Genomic DNA, 24,610 nt, shown 5'->3' with positions numbered 1-24,610 from the left:
TTAAAAAAAAAAAAAAAAAAACTAATAATTCATAAAAATACCTTTAATAATATTCTTAAATTAAAAAATAATAATAATAAATACTATTATCATTAATATTATATTTAGTAATATTAATACTTTTAATATTTATAATTTTTTTAAAAAAATATTTAAAAATAAATTTTAGGTACCTGACTAGCTCTTATACCATTTGTAACTACTCATACCCCCCACTAGAAAATATTATCATTTTTGGACTTCATTTTTTTAAAATCTGATACTAATTGTTCTGTCAATATACTAACTTAAATATATATTTTTTAATTTTTATTAAAAAAATCACTGTATAAAAAGTATTTTTCAAACCTATTTAAAAAATATATTTTAAAAAACTATTTTGAAAGTCGGAAAGTATTTTTTAAAAAAATATTAATAATTTTCATTTAAAATCAAATATATTTTTGTACTAATATTTAGAAAATTATTGAATTTTTGAAACTTTAATAGCATTTTTTAAGAAAAAATACACGTGTTTTTTACATTAATATCATGACATGTTTGAAATTTATAAAAGAACGTAAAAAAAAAAAAAAAAAAAAAAAAAAAAAAAAAAAAAAAAAAAAAAAAAAAAAAAAAAAAAAAAAAAAAGAACAGATTCTTTGTGTTTGAAAACATGGGTTCTCTGTCTGTTCTGTTCTTAATGAGTCGTATTCATAAATAAAGCGAAGTTTTTGAAGGGTCCACTTCGGAGCAGATATTTTCCGCAGTTAATTTGGAATCAAAGTGGAAGAAAGAATTAAAGGGTTACCGAAGGTGGCTGACCGGAACGTCGTCCACCCGTCAATGAAGCTCCGGTTACCGGATATGACGGTGGCGTCAATGCCATCTCCGATCATCATGATATTCCATTTCTTCTTCTTGATCTCAACGTTCTCGAAATACACACCCTTTTTCACGTATATCACATACCGCCGCATGCTCTTGTCGGGGGCTGCCAGCACCGCCTCCATTACGGTGGTGAAATCCCCTGTCCCATCGGCGGCCACAGTCGCATCGGCGGCGAAGTCATTCTGTTGAAGCAGGCTCTGTTCCTCCGATTTGAGCCAGGCAGGAAACCCGCTCTCCCCTTTTCCGGCCGGCTGATTGGAGATCGATTTCACCATGGAAAGAAGGTTATAAACCTGTGAAGTTAATTGGTTGATGCCTTCGGAGACTAATCCTTTGACAATGCTATTGGTGCCTTCGAATCCTTCCATGCATGTTTCTGGGTTAACTCCGGCAGCGCTCAGCCATGTTTTCAGATCAGAACTCAGATCTCCGGTGCTGTTGTTCTTAGCTGTATTATGCAAAACGAAAACTGATGTGGGTTAATATGAAAAAACGAAAGTTATTATGTTTTGGCGACAAAGACCGTTTACCCTTTGGGTTTTGGGCGGCGGAGAGCGACCAGCTCAACTGGTCGGAAGAAGAATCCAGCAAATCGAGACAGTCGGAAATGGCGGTGGAAAGGCGGGAATCACCGAGAAATTTAGTGAATGGAGAGAAAATGAGCATGACCTGGCGCACGACGCCGATGGTGGAGAGAACAGAGTTGGAGAACTCCGACGAGGGGACTTTTAAGCACTCTGTTTGTTCAAGATCCGCCGCCGGAGCCAAGGGAAAGAGAATCAGCAGCATAAACAGCCAAAATTTGAGGTGGGTTTTGGTTAGTTTGGCCATTAAGATGGGATTATTGAGGTGCCCCTGCTTGTGGTTTGTGTTAAGGGAAGAAACAGGGGAGGAAACAGGGGAGGTAACAGGGGAGGAAACAGGGGAGTCGGAATAAATGAAGTATTTGGGTGGAAAGGTGAGGGAGTTTAAGAAGGGGCGGAGGCGGAGGTTGGGGAGATGGCGCGTTGATTTGAATGGCACGGTCGCTTTGACAATCACGTTGTGGGGAAGCCTTGTCTCGAATCCATTTGTCGGCACTCATAAAAAGCTTCTCTTCCTACGCAGATCTCGGGGCAGGGCATGGCATGCCACAGTCGCAGTCCCTGCATGTGAGATTCCGATGGGAGGTTGGAAGAGGAGTACCGAAACATTCTTTACAAGGGCATAAAAACCTCTACTTAGGACGTTTTAAAAACTTTGATGAGAAGCCTAAAAGAGAAAGTTGGGAAGACAATATTTATAAGGGCGGTGTGTCAGTGAGGACGTTGAGCTCTAAAGGGAGTGGATATCAGTGGTATGCCAACGATGACGCTAAGCCCCACAAGAGATATAGATTGTGAGATCTCATATTCGTTAGAAAGAAGAACGAAACATTGTTTATAAGGGCGTGAAAACTTATTCTTAGTAGACAACGTTTTAAAAACTTTGATGAGAAACTTCAAAGGGAAAGCTCACAGAGAAAAAATGTGCTAGAAGTGGGCTTAAGTCGTTACAAATGGTATTAGAGTCCGATATGGGACGGTGTGCCAGCAGAAACACTGAGCTTCGAAAGAAATGGACACCAAGCAATGTGCCATTGAATTGTGAGATCACACGTCGATTAAAAAGGGAACAAAGTTCATAACTTTTTCGAGTGGGTTACAAACGAGAGACAGCTTTTTATTTGATCTTTATGGAACTCCATACTCATGTCTTTATTATCTCCTCATTCACTTCACCCTCTCATCAATGCCCAAATTAATATGTTCTGAATTTCATTCCCATTTGTTTTTTTGTTTCCCATTTTGACTAAACCAACACCCCAACCATAAAAATTTAAGGCCACATGGACTCCGTCTTTCGAATTTAAATTTAGTTTCTATTTGTTCGGAAACAACGTTGGTCGATTCTTCTTACCCGAGTTATATATTATCAAAATCGTTATTGTCCACTCGCTTTTACCTTACAACATTACTCTTTATAATTCTTTTCAACTTATTTTCTCGCTCACATTTTCCAAATATTTCAAAACATGATCCGAAGTTCAAGTATACAGTGACACTGAAGTCTGAATTTCACACAAACTTGACTTATTTGCTGGGTTAGAACAAGTGTCACACAATTGTTGTCCCGTTATTACAAAAAGTGCAATTGTGACAAGTGGTACAAGACTACACGTTTGACGGTTTGAAGTTCGATGTTAACGGAGAGAAACTCGTTTGTTTGTTTGTTTTTATATAGCAATTTTGTAAAAGAAAAAATGTCGGTGGAACGTATCTTGAAGACTATAGAATCCTTTTGGGCCCAATTTTCTTACCACCAATCATAACAAACCAAAATCATAATGAAAACATTATACACTACAATCTTAGGCCAAAACTATATAATATAAATTGACAAATATATATATATTTATATTAATTAAAATGTATTATAAAATAATATGTTAATATAAAGTTAAATAAAATAACGCTGATTAATAATAATGAGTTATATTCGAATAATTATATGATAATAACAAATAGTAACTCACTAAAACAAAAATACATCAACTAACATGAAACTAAATAAAAAAATTAATGTAATAAATAAATAAGAGAAAAGAAATTAAAATTAAAATTATTTTATATAAAGAAGATTAATGGAAATTAACTTTGGTGGTCCTTATGAATTTGAATATAATTACATTTAAGGAATTTCAATTTTCCAGCTGGCTTTATTCCCACTTTTTTTCCTTTTATATATATATATATATATATATATATTATTTATTCTTCGTATTATATTAAATTGGGATATAAAGGAGTTTAATTAATTATTTTGTTATTGTAATTATTTAATTTTAAAGTCGCATGTGCTTTAAAAAAGGAAGAAAAAAAAGGGCGTTTCCCATCGCCATCGCCAATAATAAATTAGGCAAAGCAAATAAAAATAACGCGGCATTGTAGTCGTTGAAACCTTACATCCATAGCTTTCCATTTCCAATATTCTTCACTCTTTAAGATTTGCTTCCACACCATATGCTCATCTATGGCGGATATCGCTACGATTTTGTTCAATAATTATTTAGTTTTTGAAGGTCGTTCTTATTACTCTCGACCAATTTCTTCTTTTTTAAGGAAACGATAGTTATAATGGAATAAAATTTGTTGCCATATTTGCAAACATGACAAAATATTGTTTGTTTTCGAGTTTATCATTCATTGATTATAACTTTGATCAAGAAGCCAATTATCATAGTCATGCTTATCTAAGACGTGTTGCCTGTATTTACATACCCGCTAAACCTACTTGCTTTTATGTTGTATGATTATTCGGCGACATCACCTAAATCATCTAAAAATGTACTATAAGGAGACCAAGTAGTCATCAAACCTTCCCGACCAAGTATTGTAATCTCTTTTGCCTACCTGTTTTCAATGCAATTAACTTTCACAATGCCTACTTTTCAACGATTTTTCTCGCCAACGTTTTCTAAATTTGCCAAGAAAGTGTGATTGCGACACCGAACATTTCCCATAATTCAAACACCTAGATATAGATAAATTAAAGTAAAAGAATTTTGTTCCTCAAGAATTATAAACTTCACAAAACAAAAGTGACAAACGTACCATCAAAATTGCCCACCTTTACTTGTTCTAGTGAACCAAGGACGAACAACTCTGGGATATGGCTTCGTACTCAATAAACAAAACATGAGAACTTTAATAAACAAAACATTTCATGTTATAAATTTAAATTAAAAAATATACACAACATAACTAAATAATAATAAAACAAACTTTATAGCATAAAATCTATTAATAAAAATTTATATTCAACCTAATATTTAGTTACTATGAATCCAATTTATAAGCCAGTTATCAAACACATTTGAAAACATGAAATACAGATCTGAATTTATGTTTTCAGATTATCGACCACGAACCGAACACAGAAATAAAGCAATTTACATAAGCTAATATAATACAATGCTTGAAATCAAATGGAAAACTGAAGTTGCTGATCTATAAATAACGTAGTAGCCAAATTATACAAGTAAATGTACGTTTCCTTGGGCACTTCCTGAAGCTAATTATTTAATCTTATGAACAAAAGTAGACGTGCGTGCTACCAAAAGGTGGTATTTTACAGATTAAAAAGGAAGAATGAATGAGTTGGTGGGATCAGGGCAATGGGCATTAGAAGAGCATGGTGGTTAGTGGTAGATGACGACGAAGGTGGGTATCTGCTGGCTGCTCGGGTCTCGCTTTTCTGTTGGGGTGGGGGTGAAAATCGAGTCGTAGATCTATAGAATAAAAGAATTGCTTCCTAAAGCTGAATATTTAACCAATATGATGTTGTGCAAGTCAGTCACTGACTGATTCCCTTCCCTAGCAGTGCTCTTTCAAGAGTGGCTTCAGTTCAAATTTGATCATCAATAAAAATGTAAACCGACCAACAAACAAACTGGTTACCCGGTATTGTTCAGTTCTGCAGCTCTCTGTCTCATCATTTCCATCACAGCTGCTCTTCTTCGTGAATCTGATTGCTGCTGCAGCCGCCTTAAGTGTTCTTTGAGATCTCTGGATTACATTAAAAATTGAACCTTTAAACTCGATTCATATGATGCAGAGACAGATATTGTAAACTTAGGAATGAAAAAGAAAATGAAGGTAAATAAAAGACTTGAAGTAAGTAGCTCTTGATGAAAGGATGTCGAGATTACCTGCAACGGGGTACATGGCATTGAGATTCTTTGCAAGCTCGAGCGTGTAGTTGAAGGAGATACCACATTTTCTTGCAGAGAACACAACCACCAGACGCACGTATTTTGCATTGTATCCCATGTCGAAAAAGCCCCTTCACCTTCCGACAATTTGGATACTGACAATGTGCAGAACGACATTGAGATGCATGCACCAGAAGATCGAGCATTTTTCTAAGCTGCAACATCAAAAACTAACAAGAGTAAGGCATAGAAAATGAAATGAAATTCATGTATGCACGACCACATGGGATTAAAGTAAAATGGAACATGATATGTCAAGGTGATCGCCAAAAACAAAACAGATAAGATGAATGATAAGCACCACAAACACTGCCAAATGATGGTACATGTAGAATTCAGCACCAGGGTCATGCTATATCTTAGAATGAGGGTACATTGCAATTAGATGCCAAATGACTAATTGTTGATTTCTTAATCAAACCAGCTAATTAGATGAACGTCTAGTTAATCATCACAAATTACTACTAAAAATAAAGCAAACGTAAACTTATAGAACATGAAGTATAACATTTTCCTTGTACATTTATAATCTTTTGACGTGGGGTAAAGATTGGGACTAATAAATGCATAGAAAATCAAGGAAACCAAAAGCGGCACATGATTGAAAAGCCAAAAAGAGGTAGGTATGTTGCGGACCATTCAGAAAGATGGTCCTTGGCTTAACAGAATTTGCAGCAAAGTGCAATGACAAGAATACGACTGGATGAAGAAATAGGGCTAAGAGCTTATGCAATAACAAAAAAAATATCCACAACACCTGTAAGACTCGAACTTGCCGAGCTTCTTTATTTTGTGCATCTCGATCAACCATGGAAGGATGATTAGTCAACTTATGAGGATGATCAATGCCACCATCCTTTTGGTAACAAGAATTACATACATCATAATCAGGGCAAACTTCACAACGCCAACCTTGACCAGTTTCTATGTCCAGATGACATATGTTGCAAGTTGTGACAAACGCAGGTGCAGTTGGATTATGAAGATGGTATAGAACCATCATTGAAGAATGCTTGGCCCGCCTAAGAGTATCATACTGATAATGATTTCCTTGACACAAACTCAAAAATGCTTGCCTGGTGTCAAAAAATTCACTCTCAAGAATCTCATCTTTATCCTTGGTATCAACAGGCACGTCATTGATTTCTTCCTGCAGAGTTCAGTTCCGCTATCCCATATTAGTTCTGAATTAAAAAAATATACACGTATGAAAGATAAATGCTTTAAAAACATTTTTTATGGATTGGCTGGACAGAACGCCAATTACAGAAACAGTTACTTCAACAAATGTACAAAAATGCAGAATATATTTCCAAACTTGACAACGTACAGGATAGAGGATATGTTTTTCTCTTTGATTTATGGGATGTTTTTCTCTTTGGTTTATGGGATGTTTCTCTCTTTCTTCACGTTTTTGTTCTGTCTCATAGCACCTGTGGAACAAAAAACAGGTATTTTCAAAATAAAAATCAACAGCCACCACAAAAAGTTAATAGCATCACAAATTCAACTAAACAAAAGAAAGAGATGCCAACTTGGATATGATCGGTACTACATCTTCCCATTTCCGTTCTTGTATTATCAAGTCTCCATCAATTCATTATAATAAAAACATAAAGAACTATCTAGAAAAGCCACCATCAACACTAAAAATAAAAAGGGCAACGCTGTAGTGAATAACTGAGACAACACTAAATTTTAAAGACGCTACAACACTAAATATAATATACAATATACAGCAAAAGAAACAAGAAACAGCTTGGGGCTCTTACTTATCACAAAGCTGGAAGTTTTTGCATTGGTTGCAAACCCAACGACTTCCAGATACCATCAGAATACAACAGTGACTGCAAGCGTGCTGTAAATGAACCATGATAAAATCTTCCTTCATTGGAGAAATGGTTTCACCAAGCTGGAGAAATAACAGAAATCAATTAAAGATAATAGGTTTAATGCCACCTCACTGGAGCCTCACAATTAAAATTGCACCCATTTAAAGAATATATTGCACGCTAGAATATGTGATTTCAATTTATCAAGAATAGAAGAAACTTTCTAATATATATAAAACATACATATGAAGTAGAAAACACAACTCCATGCCATTAAATTGATTATTTAATCTTCTAACAAGTGGTTATTTAGCTCATAATCTTACAATTTGCAAAACTTAACCCTCCTCCAGCATAACATTTAATCATAAGGATACATTCAAAATTATAAGTAAAAGAACATGTTCAGCAAAAATGAAAATGACGCGACGAACACGTGTCCAAGAGAGAAATAAATGTGGAATAAAAGACATGGCAAACGATTGAGCTACCCAAATGTCAATAAATTTATTTAATACAATTAAAAATTTTAAATTCGTCTAAAGCATTAAACTTGGTCACATTCCATGCCCCTTCCCAATTATATTTTTATATTTATCATTAAGAACACATGGGTATCTTTTACATTATCAATATCTAATTGCAGACCAAATATAAAAATATGAAAACAGAAAGGCTTGGAAAAGAAATATTACTTTATGCATTAGTAGCAGATCCTTTGACGCGTTACCAAAAAGGTCAGACTGCCCAGATGCTTTTAAAGCTCTCTTTGTGATCGTCTTTTTAGTCAATCCTTTTTTGTTCTGTTTCCTTCCATCCTCTTCTTGGCGAAGCTGATAAATCAAATCCTCCGCAGCACCAGGCCAATAATCACCATCAAAATACGGCAACCTTGCTGCAGTGACCTTAGCCTTACACTCACCAGTAGAGACAAAGAAATGGTCATATAGATTAGTGAGATCAACAACAATATTTTCCTTGGAAGCCTTTCTCAACATTGATAAATACCTGAAATTGAACATGCCAAATGAGGAGTTAGAAAGGAAAAAAATAACTTATATCTGAAACTAGAGAGCAGAAATAGCATCCAAAAATTTTATCCCGAGGGTTGATGAACTCTCTCTTACCACTCCCGAAGTTTATCAGATTTTGGTGTTTTCTGGATTTCTGGATGGCAATATAATATATAATCTTCACCCTTCAATGGAGGACATGCCCATATATAGCAGCTTGTGAATCCCCGTTTTTTGCAATATTCAAGGTATCCTATCTGAAAGGATAAAAATAGGGATAAAATACAATAGCATCTTGTAGATAACTAAATAACAAAAGGTGCGACTAAGATTAGCCACAGGCAATATGAAATAATACTAGTTTAGATAAGGGTATTTGAAATAATAAAACTGACCAGAATTTCATGGTAAACAAAAGTGCGAAGAGCCTCCCCAGTGTGTGTCTTAATCTCAGGTCTGAAATACTTCACTGAATCAAGGTATGAGAGATAAACACGACGCTGATTAGGAAATTGACATTCAGACCCAAATTCTTGAACATACATGCCAAATAGGCACACTTCAACACCTTCGATCTTCTGAAACAATAGAATTGCCTGGCAAGAAAAAAAGAGAAGATAGCTTCAGATGATACTAACATCTAATTACCTAGCAACTCATGTTACACTAGAAGTTCATATCTAATAAATTAAACAATACAATGGTCCTAATCATAGTCCTTCGTGCTTTTCTTTGTACCTTAGATTTGTAAGGGAACTCAAACGGATAATTTTCTTCTTGAAAAATTTCTAGAAACCTTTGCTTAACTTCCAACTTTTTGTCAACCGAGGAAACAACTCTAATGACAAGTCCATCTGCTCCAGGAACCTAGCAACACGCCAACAAAATAACAGGTGAGACAAAGAAAACACATGCTGAAGTTCGAATAGCAGTCATGACAGATCAAGTCTCTTGGTGTTTTCCACAAGGAGAAAATAAGACAGAAATTCACCAAAAGAAAAGTGCACAAACTGAAAGTTGAGAATTTTATTCAAGAATAGAACAATTGGCAGTACATGGGAAAATCCAATTGCAGATTCCTATCCCCGGGAAAGAAAAGATTAGAAAGAAATACCGTACGCTTTCAGGGACTTCAACTCAAATATAGCACCGCCATTCTTTTCAATTAAGGCATTTTATGAAACTAAAAAAAAAAATTCATTGAACAAACGAAAAAGAACAAAATATATGCAAGACTTTAATCAGTCAAAAAAAAAAAAAAAAAAAAAAAAAAAAAAAAAAAAAAAAAAAAAAAAAAAAAAAAAAAACTCCAATTGGAGAAGATCAACAAAGTAATCTAATAACAAAAGAGTGGAAAAAAAATGCACCAAGAATAGCCCAAAAACTTAATTTGCTCCTTGGATTGAGGGATTCGGTTTTAACAACTTTTTTTAAAAAAAATGAAGAATAAAGAAATTACTAAAAAAATAATTATTGTTAAATTACGAATATAAGGATTGCCTTCAACATCATAAGTTAGCTTTTGACAATCTGAAATTACAACAACCCAATCATTTCAGTGTTCAGCAGGATGAATAACATCCACTTTCTTTTTTTTCTTTTTAACCGCATATCCCAGCAAAATTATCCACACCCTGATTAATCGCATCCAACTAACCCTATGACATTTGGCATATATCCTCTGTAAGTAGCCAACAATTGAACTCAACCTCAAAAACATTTAGATTTACCACTTGTTCCTTTGATATGATAGAAATTGATGAACTAAAAAAACGCATACTGAAGAGACACAAGATAACTTATATCCAACAAAAAATACTTCCCAACATATTTATAAGTTAGAGATAGGTTAGTTGAAATCACCTCATCATAACTTTTTCCTTGAATTCTTGCCCTTTCCAGTCTTTCATGTTTCAATTTCCTAACTAACCGTTGTTCTATGTGATCACTAAGAATTGTTTTAGGCAAGTCTTTGGCACCAAGAACTGCACTTTGAGGTAATGGTATGCGCTCTCCTCTTTCAATTTCATGAATGTAACAATTTGGACAAGTATACTCGGCTTGACCGCCATCATTTCTTCGACCATTGAAAAGAGCACAGATCTGATGCTGCCATGCTTCACATTTATCACATTGAACCCACTGAAAGAAAGCATTGGGATGGTTGAAAAACTGAAATTGGAAGCATAAGAAAATCATCTAAAATCAAACATAGCATAATTATACATAAAACATACCCATTCCTCAGTCTCTTCATCATTTTTCTTCTTCTCTAATCTTGATTTGGGAATGGTAGTCCCATCAACAACTATAACATCTCCACGAGCATCATTGTAACAAGGAATACAAAAATAATGCCGCGTATCACCAGCACCTACCGTATGATACATTGCATTTCTCTTTATACGAGCACCACATGGCGTGCAATATATAGGTGGCGGCTCAAAAGTAAGTTTCTCAACTGCACACAATTGACAGGAATTCTCACTCATTGATTGTTCCATTGCTTGATTCTTCTCAGCCTTGGATTTGCTCTGGAGAAAAAGAAAATAGTAAAAGAAAGAAATTTTGAGATGGCAAAGTGCACTTCATCACTCACGAGTTTAGTACCCCATAATACATACCACCAAAAAATTATTTATAAAAGAAATCTTAACATATATAAAACAAAGGGTTCCAACCAGGGAGATGAAAAGTCCTACACAAAAATCAAACATAAAATACCCCTTCTACATTTGTACTTAAAGAATCCAATAAAGATTGAAAATGAAAAGGATCTTATAACTCAAGGACACAGTTTCTGGGTTTTGAATTGACGCAAAAACAAGTCTTTTGTAGATCCTTAGGTATTAACGTCTACCCACTATAAGTTACTAAATGGAACTACTTTATGGGCTACATAGAACATATTATGTAAATAAAATTTATTTTTATTTTTATTTTTATAAACATATTCTCAAATATATCTCTATGTCCTTCACCCCCCAAAAATGGCAAAAGAAAAATAGAAACACTTTTGGATCTTAGAAGGGAAAAATGGAATTTCTTGATTGGTTCTTACCCAAGGTAGTAAAAAACATCCCAGACATTAAGAATCCAAGAATATATTTCCGATGAAAAGTTTATTTCCTAAATAAAAATAGAAGTAAATAAGAAAAGAAAACACCCCTGATCAATGATGAGAAGACATTAAAATAAAATAATTAATTAACTAATTTAGAAAAACAGGAGCACAAAAAGAAACCTTGTTAACTAACCTGGCCAACCCACTGTCTGAGACTAAGGATATGTTCTCTCACTTGTTCAGGAGTGAACAACTCAGTTAGTGACACCCCTTTAATTTTTGGCTTGCCAGACTTGGTGGCGGTTGCAGGCTCACTGACATGTGTTGAAGGATCTTGCATGCTTGACTCTGTCTCTTTCTCAATTTTAACATTCTCTTGCTTTGGTAAACTAGAAAGCTCATCAAGGTCACCATCAGACCTATGGCTGCAATTATTGTCTGCATTAGCCTCCTTCAAATCACTATGGCTTTCGAGAGTAGAACTCTGCAGTACATCCATTTTTACATCTACAGGCTCATGCTTAACAGCCATAGTAACATCACCATGCTGATAATTTTGGCACTGTCCGTCCAAAGACATTGGTCTTTCACTCATAGCAGAAGTTGAAACTGCCGAACTCTCACTCTCAGGAACAAGAGACTGAGAAGACTGCTCTATCTTCATGCGTTTAAGAGAAGATTGCAGATCTTTTGAAGTTTCAGTACCCTGAGGAGTCTTCAAACTAAACCTAGCGGAATTATCTGGAGTATCACAGGATTTGGGGAATCCATTGGTTGATTTTTGCAAATTTGAATCAGATGCATTGCGGACACACACTTTTTTTCGGCTCTGTATATAGCTTCGGACAGGAATGCAAACAGGACAGTTTGGATCCTTACATTGCTTGTGATGATGAAGCAATACCTTGGTATGTTGGCAACGGGGATATCTGCATTGAGAAGAACTGCATTTATCAAGATGTTGCCACAGTTTTTGAACAGTGATACAGTTACGCTCTGGACATTTCCCTTCAGGAGCTCCACAGCGACGGGCATGTCGCATGAACAGAAGCCATTTCTGCTGATTTCTAAACTGGCGCATAGTATTGTTATTCTGACAGGTTGCATTAAGAGGATTAGGAGGCTCAGATTTAGTTCTAGTTACAACAGAGTGCCCAATTGTTGATCCTTCCGTAGGTAAATTATCACATTGCATTTTATCGTGACCAGATACCTTTCTATGGAAATCACTTTGGACATTTTGCTCATGAACAATGCTCCCTGGCCTGTGATTTCTATCTTGTGATTGAGGATGCCATTGACCTTGCAAAGTTGCATCTGATAGAGCCCCGGCAGGATTGCTAAAACGATTTTGAGAATTTGAGTTTGATAGATGCGGGTGAAAAAATTGCTGCATCTGTTGAGAGTTTTGAGAAAGCGGGGAGCAAACATCATTCTGGCTAGATGAAACAGAAAGATATTGAGAATTCCTCACACAGTCATCACTAGAATTCTGTTGAAATTGGTTATGCGTCTCAGGTAATGGGAAATGTTCAGTAACTTGTGGTTGATAAGGCCCACTGTGATGCTCCCCACCAGGTTCCTGTTTCACATGACTTCCTAGGTTGGACACTAACTGAACCTGACTAAAAGAATCATTATTCAATAGGTGCTGCTGAGGTTGAATTTGCTGTTTCTGGACACTCGATTGTTGAAGAAATAGTTGTGGTTGAAATTGGTGGTGCGATTGTTGAAACTGCTGCTGTGTATGAGAATCAATGGTGTTTTCCCTGGAAGATAACGGAGGTTGGAAATTCATCTTATCTGACCCATCAATGAGGGGGGAGTGAGTACCCTGTTGAGCTCCATGAAAATTTGATTGGTTAGAGGAGAAAGATGAACTGGTTTTAGATATAGATGACAAATTGGCCGAGTTCAAGTTGTGAGCAGTCATCATTGATCCAACAGATGTTGCAGAACCATAAAGATTTTCGGACCCAAAGGAATCGGTATTATTCATTCCATATCCATCACCTGCATAAAGAAATTGATCGATCACAAATCAGGTCATGAAGTGATATTTCATCAAGAACTACTAGACAAATAAGATGGAGCCAATAAAGATAAGAAAGAGATTATACCTTGCACCAACGATTTCTCATTCTGATCAAAGGATTGTTGTACAGGTTTGGTTAAATTACCATAAGACGGGACAGCTAGGTAGCCCTCTGAGGTGCTAGATTCTTTCATAAGTTGTACATTACCACCAATTAATCCTAAGCTACCATTTACAGCTCCATTTGTAAACCCATAAGATTTCTGCTGTAAACCCGACCTTATTCCACTACCCATTTGGCTACCAAGATTGTGTAATATACGATTGTTCTGACCACCAATATGCTGCTTTTGCAATTGCACTTGAGACAACCCAGTCGGTTCAACACTGGGAAGGCCACTACCATTACTGGAAGAGTCCCTGCTCACATAAGACTGGTTGCTGCTTATATGGTTAATATTATTACTAAAGCCAGGTGTAGGAATCATTTGGCTAGCAATTCTTTGTGCACCAGCAGATGATATAGTTCCACCAGAAACAACTGAATAACTAGGAGACTGCTGATATCCATTCGACAAAGGACCTGCAAAGGAAGATATTAGTACATTTTTCATAAAAGCAGAACTTTTGACATGGAGAAAGAATTTAATAAGTGGAAAGCACCGTCAGCTCTGTTGAAGGAGCCACCATTTATTCCACCAGTAGGCATGATGCTTCCTGTGCTAACAGTCGTAGGTGCTAAGCTAGCACTAGTAGAAATAACGGAATCATCCGAAGACGCAACCATCATTTTTGAATTCCCACTGTGAGCCATACCAGGAGTTGGAATCATCTGACTTATTGTAGAAGAAGAACTAACCACCTGTTGGTATTGCTGGTTCTGATTATTTGGAGGCGAGCGCTTGATCAAATTATGCAAACGAGTTTCCAGTGTATCCAGGTTCATATAGTCATCCTATGTCATATTAGCATAACAGCAAAAGTTATTCATAGAAAAAACCTATGAACACCAAAGTTATTTAGCACCACAGTAGGTAAAAAAAAGTTAAAATGCTTGGTTATTTGAGACATAAAAGATAAAACCACATAAGAGGTGGTCTCTCCAAACTATGTTTAGTGGTAAAGGAATTTTTTTACAATCGGGTGGGGTTGGGAGTGGAGACCTTTGTATGAGCAGTTTTAAAAAGGCCCTCCTCTAAGCGCTTCACGATATCCTTAAACTTCAGCTTCTGTATTTCATCAATGGGTCGTTGATGCCGCTGTAATAAGATCTCAAAGCTGAAAAGCAGAAGACCAAACATTTTAATTGGCAAGACCAAACATTTTAACTGGCAAGACCAAAAATTTCTGAAGCAACAATTCACTGGAAAATGAAAAATTATCATATATTAACTACAAAATTAAGGTCTAAAAAGCCCTACTGATCAAGAACTAGAATCTATGATCATATAAACTTGAAAACCAATCAACTAAACACTAAAAATAACATGGTATCAACAAAATGACAAGTCACCAATGCTTGCAAGGCGCAAGGCATAAATAAGTTGATAACAATGCCTGTTAAAATTCAGTTAGCTTGACACTTGCAAACAAATAAAAATGATAATAAGAATAATAGGAAAAGCAAATAAATGTTAAAAAAAAATTATCAAATTAAGTTTATGCTGCAACATCATTTCTACAAAATGTAACTTAAGCTACAACATCATATAGAAAAACAATCTTAACCTGACAAAAAAAAACAAGTAATTGATGATCTAGCCCGATAAATAATTGTTTCCCTTCCCCAGCACTGAAGAAGAAAGCGAGTGGTAATGGCTATCCCCAGTCACACAAACAAAGCTTAGGAGAAAAAAAGCAGAACAACGTGTATGCATCCTTCTATAAGTCATTAGGGTTTTCAGAAGCTATGTAAAGTAGGGGGCAGGTGCAGTTAAGGGACAGAAGGAAGCACATATACAAAAGAGACAGCCCCTGAAGGCCTGAAGTATTCATCCTGAAGGCCTGAAGTACTCATCAAGGAAGATATATAATGATAAAGCTTACATTTTCTCTTGCATGAAGATACGCGCTTTATAGAGTTCGGGGTCCATATTGAACGTAGCACGTGGAGGACCACCTCTCCAGATAACTGCACACCAGTTTTATCAGGCACCTGCCAAGATATCTGGCAATAAAATTAGGATGCACGGTCACTTTCCTTAACTTATGATCGAGTGTAACTCAGACGAGGTCAGAAAACTACCACATAATAATCATTCATAGGCAGTGGAACAGATACATAATTTAAAAACTAAATAAAAAGATTTCTCTATTAAACAAAATTAGAAAACGTAAGTATCCAAGATGATATCGCGCTGATCCTAATCCAGGAAAAAACAGCTGAAATTGAAAGAGACCAATAGTAAACCAGTAACGTATGGGGCACAGATATATAACACAGTGGAAAGCCCAACTGGGAAGTGCTACAGTTTTTCACTTACCAAGTGTAATAAAATGTCAACTGATGAGACGACTTGACTAAAAGAAGAGTCGTACAGATAAAACCACACAAATAAATTTCACAGGAAAATGGGGGAAGCATGGTCCTGGGAGATTCAATGCCTAGGCTTCAGATAACAGAGATGCTCTTTTCGTTTTACTTTTACTAGGAACCAAAGAATATCATAGCAAACGTAAAATTGAAAAGCGAAAAAAAAAAAAAAAAAAACCTGATAAATCTGTTGAATTGTTCCCAATTTCCTGTTCTCCTTTAGATTGTGTGCTTGTGTACTTATGAGCATCACCTGCAGAACAGACGAACAGCGCTACAAACGAGGAATCAATCACAGAAGAACGGAAGGCTTACCGTCAGACATCTGATTTTTAATTCATGGACGAATCAATCAGCAGTTTCCTCTAAAATTAGGGTAAGCAGAGAGCGGGATTCTCAAATTTAAGGTAAAAATCGATCTATGCTCAGCTACACTAATCGATCATTAGAGAATCGATCTGCAGGGAAATTTAGGGGAAAATTTAGGGTAACGAGAGACGGAAAAAGACGAGAGATTGAGTGCTAATTTTTTTTGTCTCTTTTCTTTCTTTTTTTTTTTTTCGGCGTAATACAGCAGAACGAACGGGAAGGCAGGCGATCTTCACTCTTGTTTTTGCACGTTTTTTTTTTACTTCTTTATTTATTTTTAATCTATTTCATTTACTCAGAAATTTAAAAAATATATAAAATTGATTTTAAAAAATAGTTTTAATTCTTTCCATTTCAATATAATTTTTAACTAATAGAATATTTAACCAATAGAATATTTAACCAAAAAAAATCAAATATTTAAATTCGTTCAAACAAATATTTCAATTTTAATGGATTTAAATTTAAAATGTAATTTTAAAATTATTGTTAAAAATTAAAAGATAAAGTTTTTATTTAGTGTTTTATATAAAACGAATAGAATGAAATTTGATTTTAAAAAATAGAATAAAATGTTTATTTTTAAATTGTGTGTGGGGGTTTTTTTTTTAATATAAATTTAAAACTCAATGAAAAAATCCTTTTTAGAAAAACTATAATGGGTGGAAAGGACATTCAATATCTAAATTAATTTATTTTTTACTCCATTAAATACATTTATTTTAGTTTTTTAAGTTTCATTTTAGATTTTGTACGGTTGTATTTTATCTTTTTTAACGTAAAGATAATCATTGTTTAAAATAATAAAATAAAGATTTAGATATACTTTATTTATTTATTAAACTCACTTTTAATAACCATTTTTTTTTTTTTTTATATATATAACCTTAAATGATTTCAAGTAAAATATGTTAACTACATTATTTCAAGTAAAATATGTTTAACTACATAGATCGGGTCATAGAAAAAGAAAGTTTGTTGATGTAGTATAAATTCATTTTCGTACTCCTTTTTTTTTACTCGGGTAAGTGTGAAAATTTTACAGCCCCGAGAGCTAAGACAGGCCATCCAACATAGTTGTACCGATTGTTATGCAAATGTTATGCAGGGATTTTGTACTTTATTTTCAAATGATTTGAAAGAAAATGAATTTCTAAAGTTCAATGCAGATTTCATTTCCATACTTTTTCAAAATGTAAAAGACGTAAGGTGACGATTTAGCACCAAATATCGAAGTGAAAAGAATAAGCATTATACTCGAGTCATGGAATATAGCTACTTCAAAAATCATCAAACATTCGATATGTGAACATATTTATATTATGCTTAAAAAATACACATGTTAACATACAACGGATTTGGTTATCAAAGAACTAAGGAAACAAGCGATTCAGCACCAGATATCTAGAGGAATGGAAAGAATAGTTCATTATATCCAAGTCGTGAAATATAGCTACATCCTTCAAAAATCGTCAAACATTTGATGTCTCTTTTATACATCCTTGAAAAGATGTGGAATAGTCATAAAAAACAGTACGCATGCATGCAAAATGCCCAAGATACTCATCTTTACCATGCAAAACTTCACTACTGGTCGGGATTTGACATAGTCAATCACCCAAAATATAAGCCTTATCGTCATAGTATCTTCTTTCGCTGTTGGCCTTCTTTTCATTACGTTTCTGCATAAAATTTTATTGTCATTAGAACTCATAATAGGAAGGAATATATTGGAGCATGTCAACAAAGGAACAACCTATGATATTCAAAATGTAACATCGATGATAAGCTAGCTATATGAACGATTAGACGAAAATTCAAACAGGATTCAAGGGGTAGTTTTTGTATTTTGCACTAGAGTGCTTATCTAGCTTAATCTAACTACAGCTACCACGCCTTGTGTCCCACCTTTCATTCCAACAGCCAGCTCATCCTAATCATGTGAAGAAAACGACTTCACCTCCTCTTGTTACGAAATAGCGTTACGACAACGACTGCTTCCTGAACTCACTTTTTTCCTAGCGTAGGTGAAATCGGTGGGTGAGAACTCCATGTTTCTATGAACAGACCAAAGGAAACTCAAGAATAGGAACAGGCTGTATCAAGTCAACTGGAGAAATGACCAAATACTTGCAAAAGCACATCTCACGCCCAACTACACTGTCGCGTAAATATTTCCTTCCTCCATTTTCATTGCTCCATTTTCCATGAAAAGAAGCTCATTGGCTAGCTGTACAACAAGGAGGCTCCAATCCAAACTCCAAAGTAATAAATCCTAATGGGCAGTTAAAAAAATTATTCGGAACCAAACTCCCAAACAGAGGCATTAAACCTATCAGGTGATCAAACCTCCGCAATTTCTCCAATTCCAAAAATTTATATTCTTCCTCTCAATAGAGTGAGGTGGAAGGGTTACACTTAAAAGCATGTAATGGTACGTGGTTTAGGCTAGCAGTTTACTCAAAAGGAGGTTTCCAAGTTCCTCTTACTATTTGAGGTATTATCGTTCGGTATTTTCTTATTCTATCAATTTTATTTTGTACCAAAAGGAGGTTCTTCTCCAATAGATTGAACATCAAACAAGGATCATTCCGTTATAAAAAGGCATGTCAACCCCCTTTTTTATTTTGTGATCATTTACTATAACGAACCAGATTTACATGAAAAAAGAGTTGCAAGTTATCTAACACCAGTAATATTTAGATAGGAAAGATCAGATAACCTGGTATGCCTCGTGATTGGATACAATCCTCCTAATAATAGTGGTTGTTGTGATATCTAGCGGGCTGTCTAAAATTTTGAAGATGCCCATACTAATAGGGACAGCGTATGGATTACCTTCCTTCTGTAAAAGGAAAAATGTTAAGCCTTCGATAGTTATTTAACATCCACCAAAAAGAGAAAAATCCAGAACACGATAAAAATAGAAATCCATAGTCGCTGTACATTACAATTATACCTTCTGAAAATCATTAATTTCGGCTACAGTTCCATGTACTACCAATGAAATGTTAAAAGTTGTAATCTGCAGCAAGAGAAAATACAAATAAAATCAAGCTGACGTGAGAATTTAAAACTTCACCATCTCAATTCCAACAATTTATTAAAGACAGCTGCTCAGCACGTAAGTTACAGACATCTTTTGGACATTCATTTCCAAGCAACGGTTATTTCATTACTAGCATCTTTTATCCAACTACTGCCATCACCACGTTCTTTGTTTCTTTTGAAGATTAAAATACCCATATATTAAAGCTAGAAACAATAATTAAACTGCATTAAACATGACCTAGTCGACAAACACAAAATTAAACTGACCATGTCTTTAGAAACTTCCCAAGGTGCACCTATTATCACCTCATCCACATATCGACATGCCAAAACACTCAAGCTTCTCTCATGCAGATTCATTATTGGGCGATGAGCTCCTCTGTTAGCACTGTAAGGCAATCACAGACAAGAAAAACACAACCATCTTTCAAGAGAAAATATATCTCAAGAAAACAAAAAAATTTACTTTGTATTGGTTATATGATAAAAATTTATCAAGATTCACTTGCCGTATATAACTTAGTTAAGTCATGGTAATTATTTAGGTATTACAGATAGAAACAGCTTTAATGGATAGGAAGTGAGAAGGCTCTCAAGTCTCAGTCAATCTACCTCCTCTAAGAGCATGTTCTGGTCTTGTTTTCTTCATATATAATGCATCTAGTTAAACAATATGCATGCATAAAGAATCGACATACATGTTCTGATATTGTTTTCTTCACATAGAGCACTCAGTGCTGCAAAAAATTTAGATAAAAAAATGCATGCACAAATAGTAAAAAATGCCGATTAATAGCAACTAAACTTTCGTTGATGATTGAAAAGTTACATATAATCAATTATGATATGGCAATGAGTTGGAAACTGACGAAGTTGCGCTCAATATTGCAAATTAGTTTAATATATTGAAACACCAAATGACAGAACGATATAAATAAATTCATGCGAGAGATGTCACCTGACATTCAGATCAGTATGTATTCCAACCAGAAGAAAATCTCCCATAGCTCGGGCATGCTTCAAAATCTATGAAACACAATAATAAGTTCAAATATTCACATTAGCCTTGGACGAATTCCTTTCTTTAATTGCATCGAACATGGCATTAAACAGAGAATCTGTCTGATCATTATAAACTATTGATTCATTAAAGGTCGACAGCTCATCTTCTCATTAATTACGGCATCCTCAACATGCAGACTAGGAGCATTAAAAGCTAAATTCCCAGGTGCTTTAAATTTGAGGATCATATTAGACACAAAATTGAAGGTTCAATAATCTATTAGACACTTAGGAACCTATCAAATGCAACCTCGAAATAATTTAACCCCAAAAACAATTGAACAAAACCAACCCAAACATTTTCCAGTGATAAGGAGGGGAAGAATAACAAGCGGTAAAAAAGTGTACCAATGATCAAATATCCACGAAAATTAAAAAAAAAAAAAAAGAACCATTATTTACCTCCACATGTCCAGCATGAAAAAGATCAAATGCACCATCTATATAAACAATGCGAGCATCTGGTCCTGGCCCCTGCAGCCACAAGCAAGGACATATTGTGATAATTTTATTCTAATCCTTTCGAATATTTAAAAAAAAACAAGGAACATATTTTTTAAAAAAAGTAATTAGATTTTTAATAATATACTAACAGCTGGGACAAAATGAACACATTTAAAAAAAACAAGGACTAAAAGGAACGTTTGTAAAATAAAGGGCCTAAGGTGAACTCTTTATGATAAGAAAGTACATGGACTAAAATATATTTTTCAATGAAAAACCATACTGTGGATAGAGGTATTCAATCTTATTGTGGATCAAACCTCCTTCCTAGACCTCCCTTTCCTCCAAAAGGAACAACACCTCTACCTATGTGACACAAGAGCTAAGTACTCCCAAGGCATTTTTACACAGCGCTCACCCCTGAGGACCTAAAAGGAGTGAGAGAGGACTCTATATTGAATCCATAAAGTTTATCTCATCATGAATGATTCGCTAGGCAAAAAACACTAACCTTCCTAGGGACCCTCATTTTCAACGTAAAGAAACATGAGGAAGAGTGTGAATGAGGAGAGCTATACTCACTAACACCTTGGATTGAGATTGAAAGCAAAAGCCTTGCAATAAAGAAATCAAGAATTCACATATTGCAAAAAAACAAAGTGGAAATAACCAGAATCAAATCTCATTTCTTCTAGGACATGGGAAATTGAAGCAAATTCCGAAGAAGACAAGAAATTAAGTTGTGGGAAACAACAATGAAGCGGTATCTCCTATCACTAATATTCCCAAGCACAAGTGCCAATACCATCCTCGATTGAAACTAAATAAATTCACAAAGGGAGTTGATGAAAGTTCCAAAAGTGCCTTTCACCCATGAATAGTCCCCCACTCAAAAGGACAAGCACTGTATATGCTGACATGTCTTGTGCTGCAAAGAGAGAGGCTATAAGTAGCTAGAGGGCCTTTGTGTACTCTAAGATTTCTATGGCTGACCCACCCTACTCAGTTGGCTTTGAGACAACCTCCCATCTAATTCATGTCATATCATCAAGATAGAAATAGAAAAACATGGAAAAATCTTTTAAATTTATGAACTAAAAGATCAATAAAACCATCCATACACAAACTGCATGAAAGGAACCAATAAATAATTAAGTCAAAGAAAGATCTCGAGAAAGGTGGAAAAAAAAAAAAAAGGAAACACTCCTTTGAACTAGTTGACCTTTCAACCATGATTCATCATTTGTATCATATAACATCATAAACCAAAATTATCATTTGTGGGGACAACCGTAGTAGTAAGAGCTTGATATGTGAGGAGAGAAGTTCCCAAAGTCATAGGTTCAAGCTTCCAGGCACAAAGTTTGTTCAAGTCCCTCTAAACTAGCATTAGGGCACATGAATCCACCTCGTGGTCGTGGGGTGCATTCAAGATCATAGATATTGGGGAAAAAAATAGAGAAGAAAAAAGAAAATCACAACTACATCCTATATATTAGTACATAAACTTAAATCTGAAGACTTCCAAAAATGTACAAAAATATAAATAAAATTTAGAGAGAGACACTACCAGTAGCCCATATTGATTCAAACAACTAGCATTGAGGGGAAGTACAAACCTTCCCATTGGAAAATTGAACAATTCTACGAGAAGTTGGTAAAAAATGAGAGACGCGAGTTCCATTTCTAGATCCACTATCATCAAGTTTCTGGCTATGACCATGACTGAACTGTCTTTGTAATGACGAATGATTTTGAGTGTCACTAATAGACCTCTCTCTCACACAAAGAAGCATGCGACCTGTACATGTTATGATATTATCAAAAAGACTAATCAAACAGGATAAAACAATCAAGGAGAAGATTTCAAGGATTAGTCTGGCTTAAAGAATTTCTTTGGTCCAAACATTTATATAAATTTATAAAATTAATATGCAGTAAAATGTTAAGACCCAAGAAGTTGTTTCACGTTTTGCAAATTTATATAGAAAATGGAGTTCTCTATTGTAATTGTTTTTTCTCTTTTCATATCCACGAGTCTCTATTGTAATTGTTTTTTCTCTTTTCATATCCATGAGTCGGGCCAGTTTCCATACATCTCAACTATTCTCAATGGACGACCATCTAATTCTACTACGTTTAGTTGTTAAGGTAACTCATAGAATATTAAATTATAGATAGGTGGCTACCAATGCTTAAATCCATTCCCACCAAGTCTTTTATCATTTATATATCCCTTTTCTTATCACGACGTCCCCCCTTTGGAATTCTCTGTTGTAATTGTTATTATTATTTCATTTTTACGTAAAGAAAATTACAACAAACTAGGCCAGAGGAAATTCTACAGGTCTGACTTTCTTTGAAAAAAAATAATAAGCAACAAAATCATTTGGAGTAAGAAAACAAAGTGGCAACAGTTACTGACAAAGATGCTGAACAGATCTCCACGCGCTATGAAGTTAATTAAACGGCAGTCGAATACCAACCTACAATATCCGTGCTTGAAACTCCTTCTGTGCGCTTGATCTGCTTGTAGCGACCTGCCTTCTTAGCAAGAGCATAAGCATCAGTTCCATCAGGGAGAACACAAGGGTCATCACCATGAATGATATAATCTATCTTGTACTCGTCAAATAGCTTTCTCATGAAATCTTCAGTTATGGCATAGGGCGCGTCCGGAATAACTTCATCAACCCATTTAACGGCACTGACCATAATCATCCTAAAACATATATAAGGATTAAGTACGTATCAATTTTCATCCTCCAAATACGGAAAAATTACATGAAGAGTACGTTCAAGGCGAACTACATTGAGAAACTGAAATCCATCACTGTTTACAAAAAGCGCAAAAGAAATGGTACCAGTCGCATAAGACAGGCTTGAAATGGCATAGACACGCAAACATACAAGTTCACAGCAAAGCTAAAAGGGCAGAAGGGATGCGAGGAGTAACAGAAAAAATAAGATAGAACAACAACCTTTCGTTAAGAGGAGTAACAGGAGGACCTTTGTTGGCAATTATTTCAGCATCGCTAACGACGCCTACGACCAATTGATCGCCGAGGGCTCTAGCCTGACGGAGGGCGTTGCAATGGCCGTAGTGCATCATGTCGAAGCATCCATCCATGTATACACGAACGGGCTTCTTCTTCCTCCGCCATATCTTCAGCGACGGCTGATGAGGAATCCCCAAATGTAAGCCGAGTAACGATACCCCGATCACTGTCCCTCCAATCAAGCATGTGGCTATAAACCTCGCCCAACGTTGAGCATTTTCCGAGGAACCAGCATCCGGATCCATGCTTCCTGCTGTAGCACCCATCAATTTATGGTAATAGGAAGCAATCAGGTCATAAAATCCAGCTGCGATGCGAACTCCAGAATATTTCCTGCTCCAGCGAAGTTTCTCTACTGCAAGCTTCAAAATTCTTCACGAGAGTGCATGTCTAGGTATTTGGCACCACGGCATGGCGGCGAGTTAAACTCCACGGAAATCAAATTTAGGGGCGCCACATTTTCGCGTGAACTACAAGTAGGTTTCT

At 35.3% G+C, this 24,610-nt stretch overlaps 3 protein-coding genes across 5 annotated transcripts in view; all 3 read right to left on the bottom strand.

Moving 5' to 3' along the window:
* Positions 1-3,870, bottom strand: part of LOC111470062 (pectinesterase/pectinesterase inhibitor PPE8B-like) — a 4,827-nt gene extending 957 nt beyond the window's left edge. The window contains exons 1-3 of the mRNA XM_023115536.1: positions 3,855-3,870; positions 1,401-1,949; positions 791-1,318 (exon numbers count right to left, since the gene is read on the bottom strand). Of these exons, the coding sequence (XP_022971304.1) occupies positions 791-1,318; positions 1,401-1,949; positions 3,855-3,870 (1,093 nt within the window). The remainder of the gene's footprint in view (positions 1-790; positions 1,319-1,400; positions 1,950-3,854) is intronic.
* Positions 3,871-4,842: 972 nt separating this feature from the next.
* Positions 4,843-16,735, bottom strand: LOC111470049 (histone acetyltransferase HAC1-like). 3 transcript variants are annotated; one of them, XM_023115515.1, is made up of 17 exons: positions 16,318-16,735; positions 15,653-15,773; positions 14,770-14,884; positions 14,270-14,561; positions 13,692-14,189; positions 11,765-13,584; positions 10,745-11,041; positions 10,371-10,649; positions 9,246-9,374; positions 8,903-9,103; positions 8,622-8,764; positions 8,190-8,502; positions 7,435-7,574; positions 6,993-7,095; positions 6,420-6,812; positions 5,600-5,817; positions 4,843-5,456 (listed from the first exon to the last, which is right to left on the bottom strand). In XM_023115515.1, exons 2-17 carry the CDS (start codon positions 15,697-15,699, stop codon positions 5,345-5,347), a joined length of 5,100 nt encoding a protein of 1,699 aa, XP_022971283.1. In that variant the 5' UTR covers positions 15,700-15,773; positions 16,318-16,735; the 3' UTR covers positions 4,843-5,344. The 3 variants fall into 3 exon arrangements, with proteins under 3 accessions (XP_022971283.1, XP_022971284.1, XP_022971282.1); XM_023115516.1 differs by having other exon boundaries at positions 15,653-15,761; positions 16,455-16,735; XM_023115514.1 differs by having other exon boundaries at positions 15,653-15,761; positions 16,318-16,734.
* A 1,176-nt stretch (positions 16,736-17,911) lies between these two features.
* Positions 17,912-24,610, bottom strand: LOC111470071 (ethanolamine-phosphate cytidylyltransferase). The gene is made up of 9 exons (XM_023115545.1): positions 24,047-24,610; positions 23,552-23,787; positions 22,685-22,866; positions 21,024-21,095; positions 20,518-20,585; positions 19,827-19,947; positions 19,468-19,533; positions 19,231-19,353; positions 17,912-18,190 (listed from the first exon to the last, which is right to left on the bottom strand). Exons 1-9 carry the CDS (start codon positions 24,388-24,390, stop codon positions 18,119-18,121), a joined length of 1,284 nt encoding a protein of 427 aa, XP_022971313.1. The 5' UTR covers positions 24,391-24,610; the 3' UTR covers positions 17,912-18,118.

The sequence above is a fragment of the Cucurbita maxima genome, unplaced genomic scaffold, assembly GCF_002738345.1.
Source record: "Cucurbita maxima cultivar Rimu unplaced genomic scaffold, Cmax_1.0 Cma_Scf00043, whole genome shotgun sequence".
Classification (NCBI taxonomy): Eukaryota; Viridiplantae; Streptophyta; class Magnoliopsida; order Cucurbitales; family Cucurbitaceae; genus Cucurbita; species Cucurbita maxima.
Note: the sequence above shows the minus strand (reverse complement) of the source record. Positions and strands in the feature narration are given on the sequence as shown.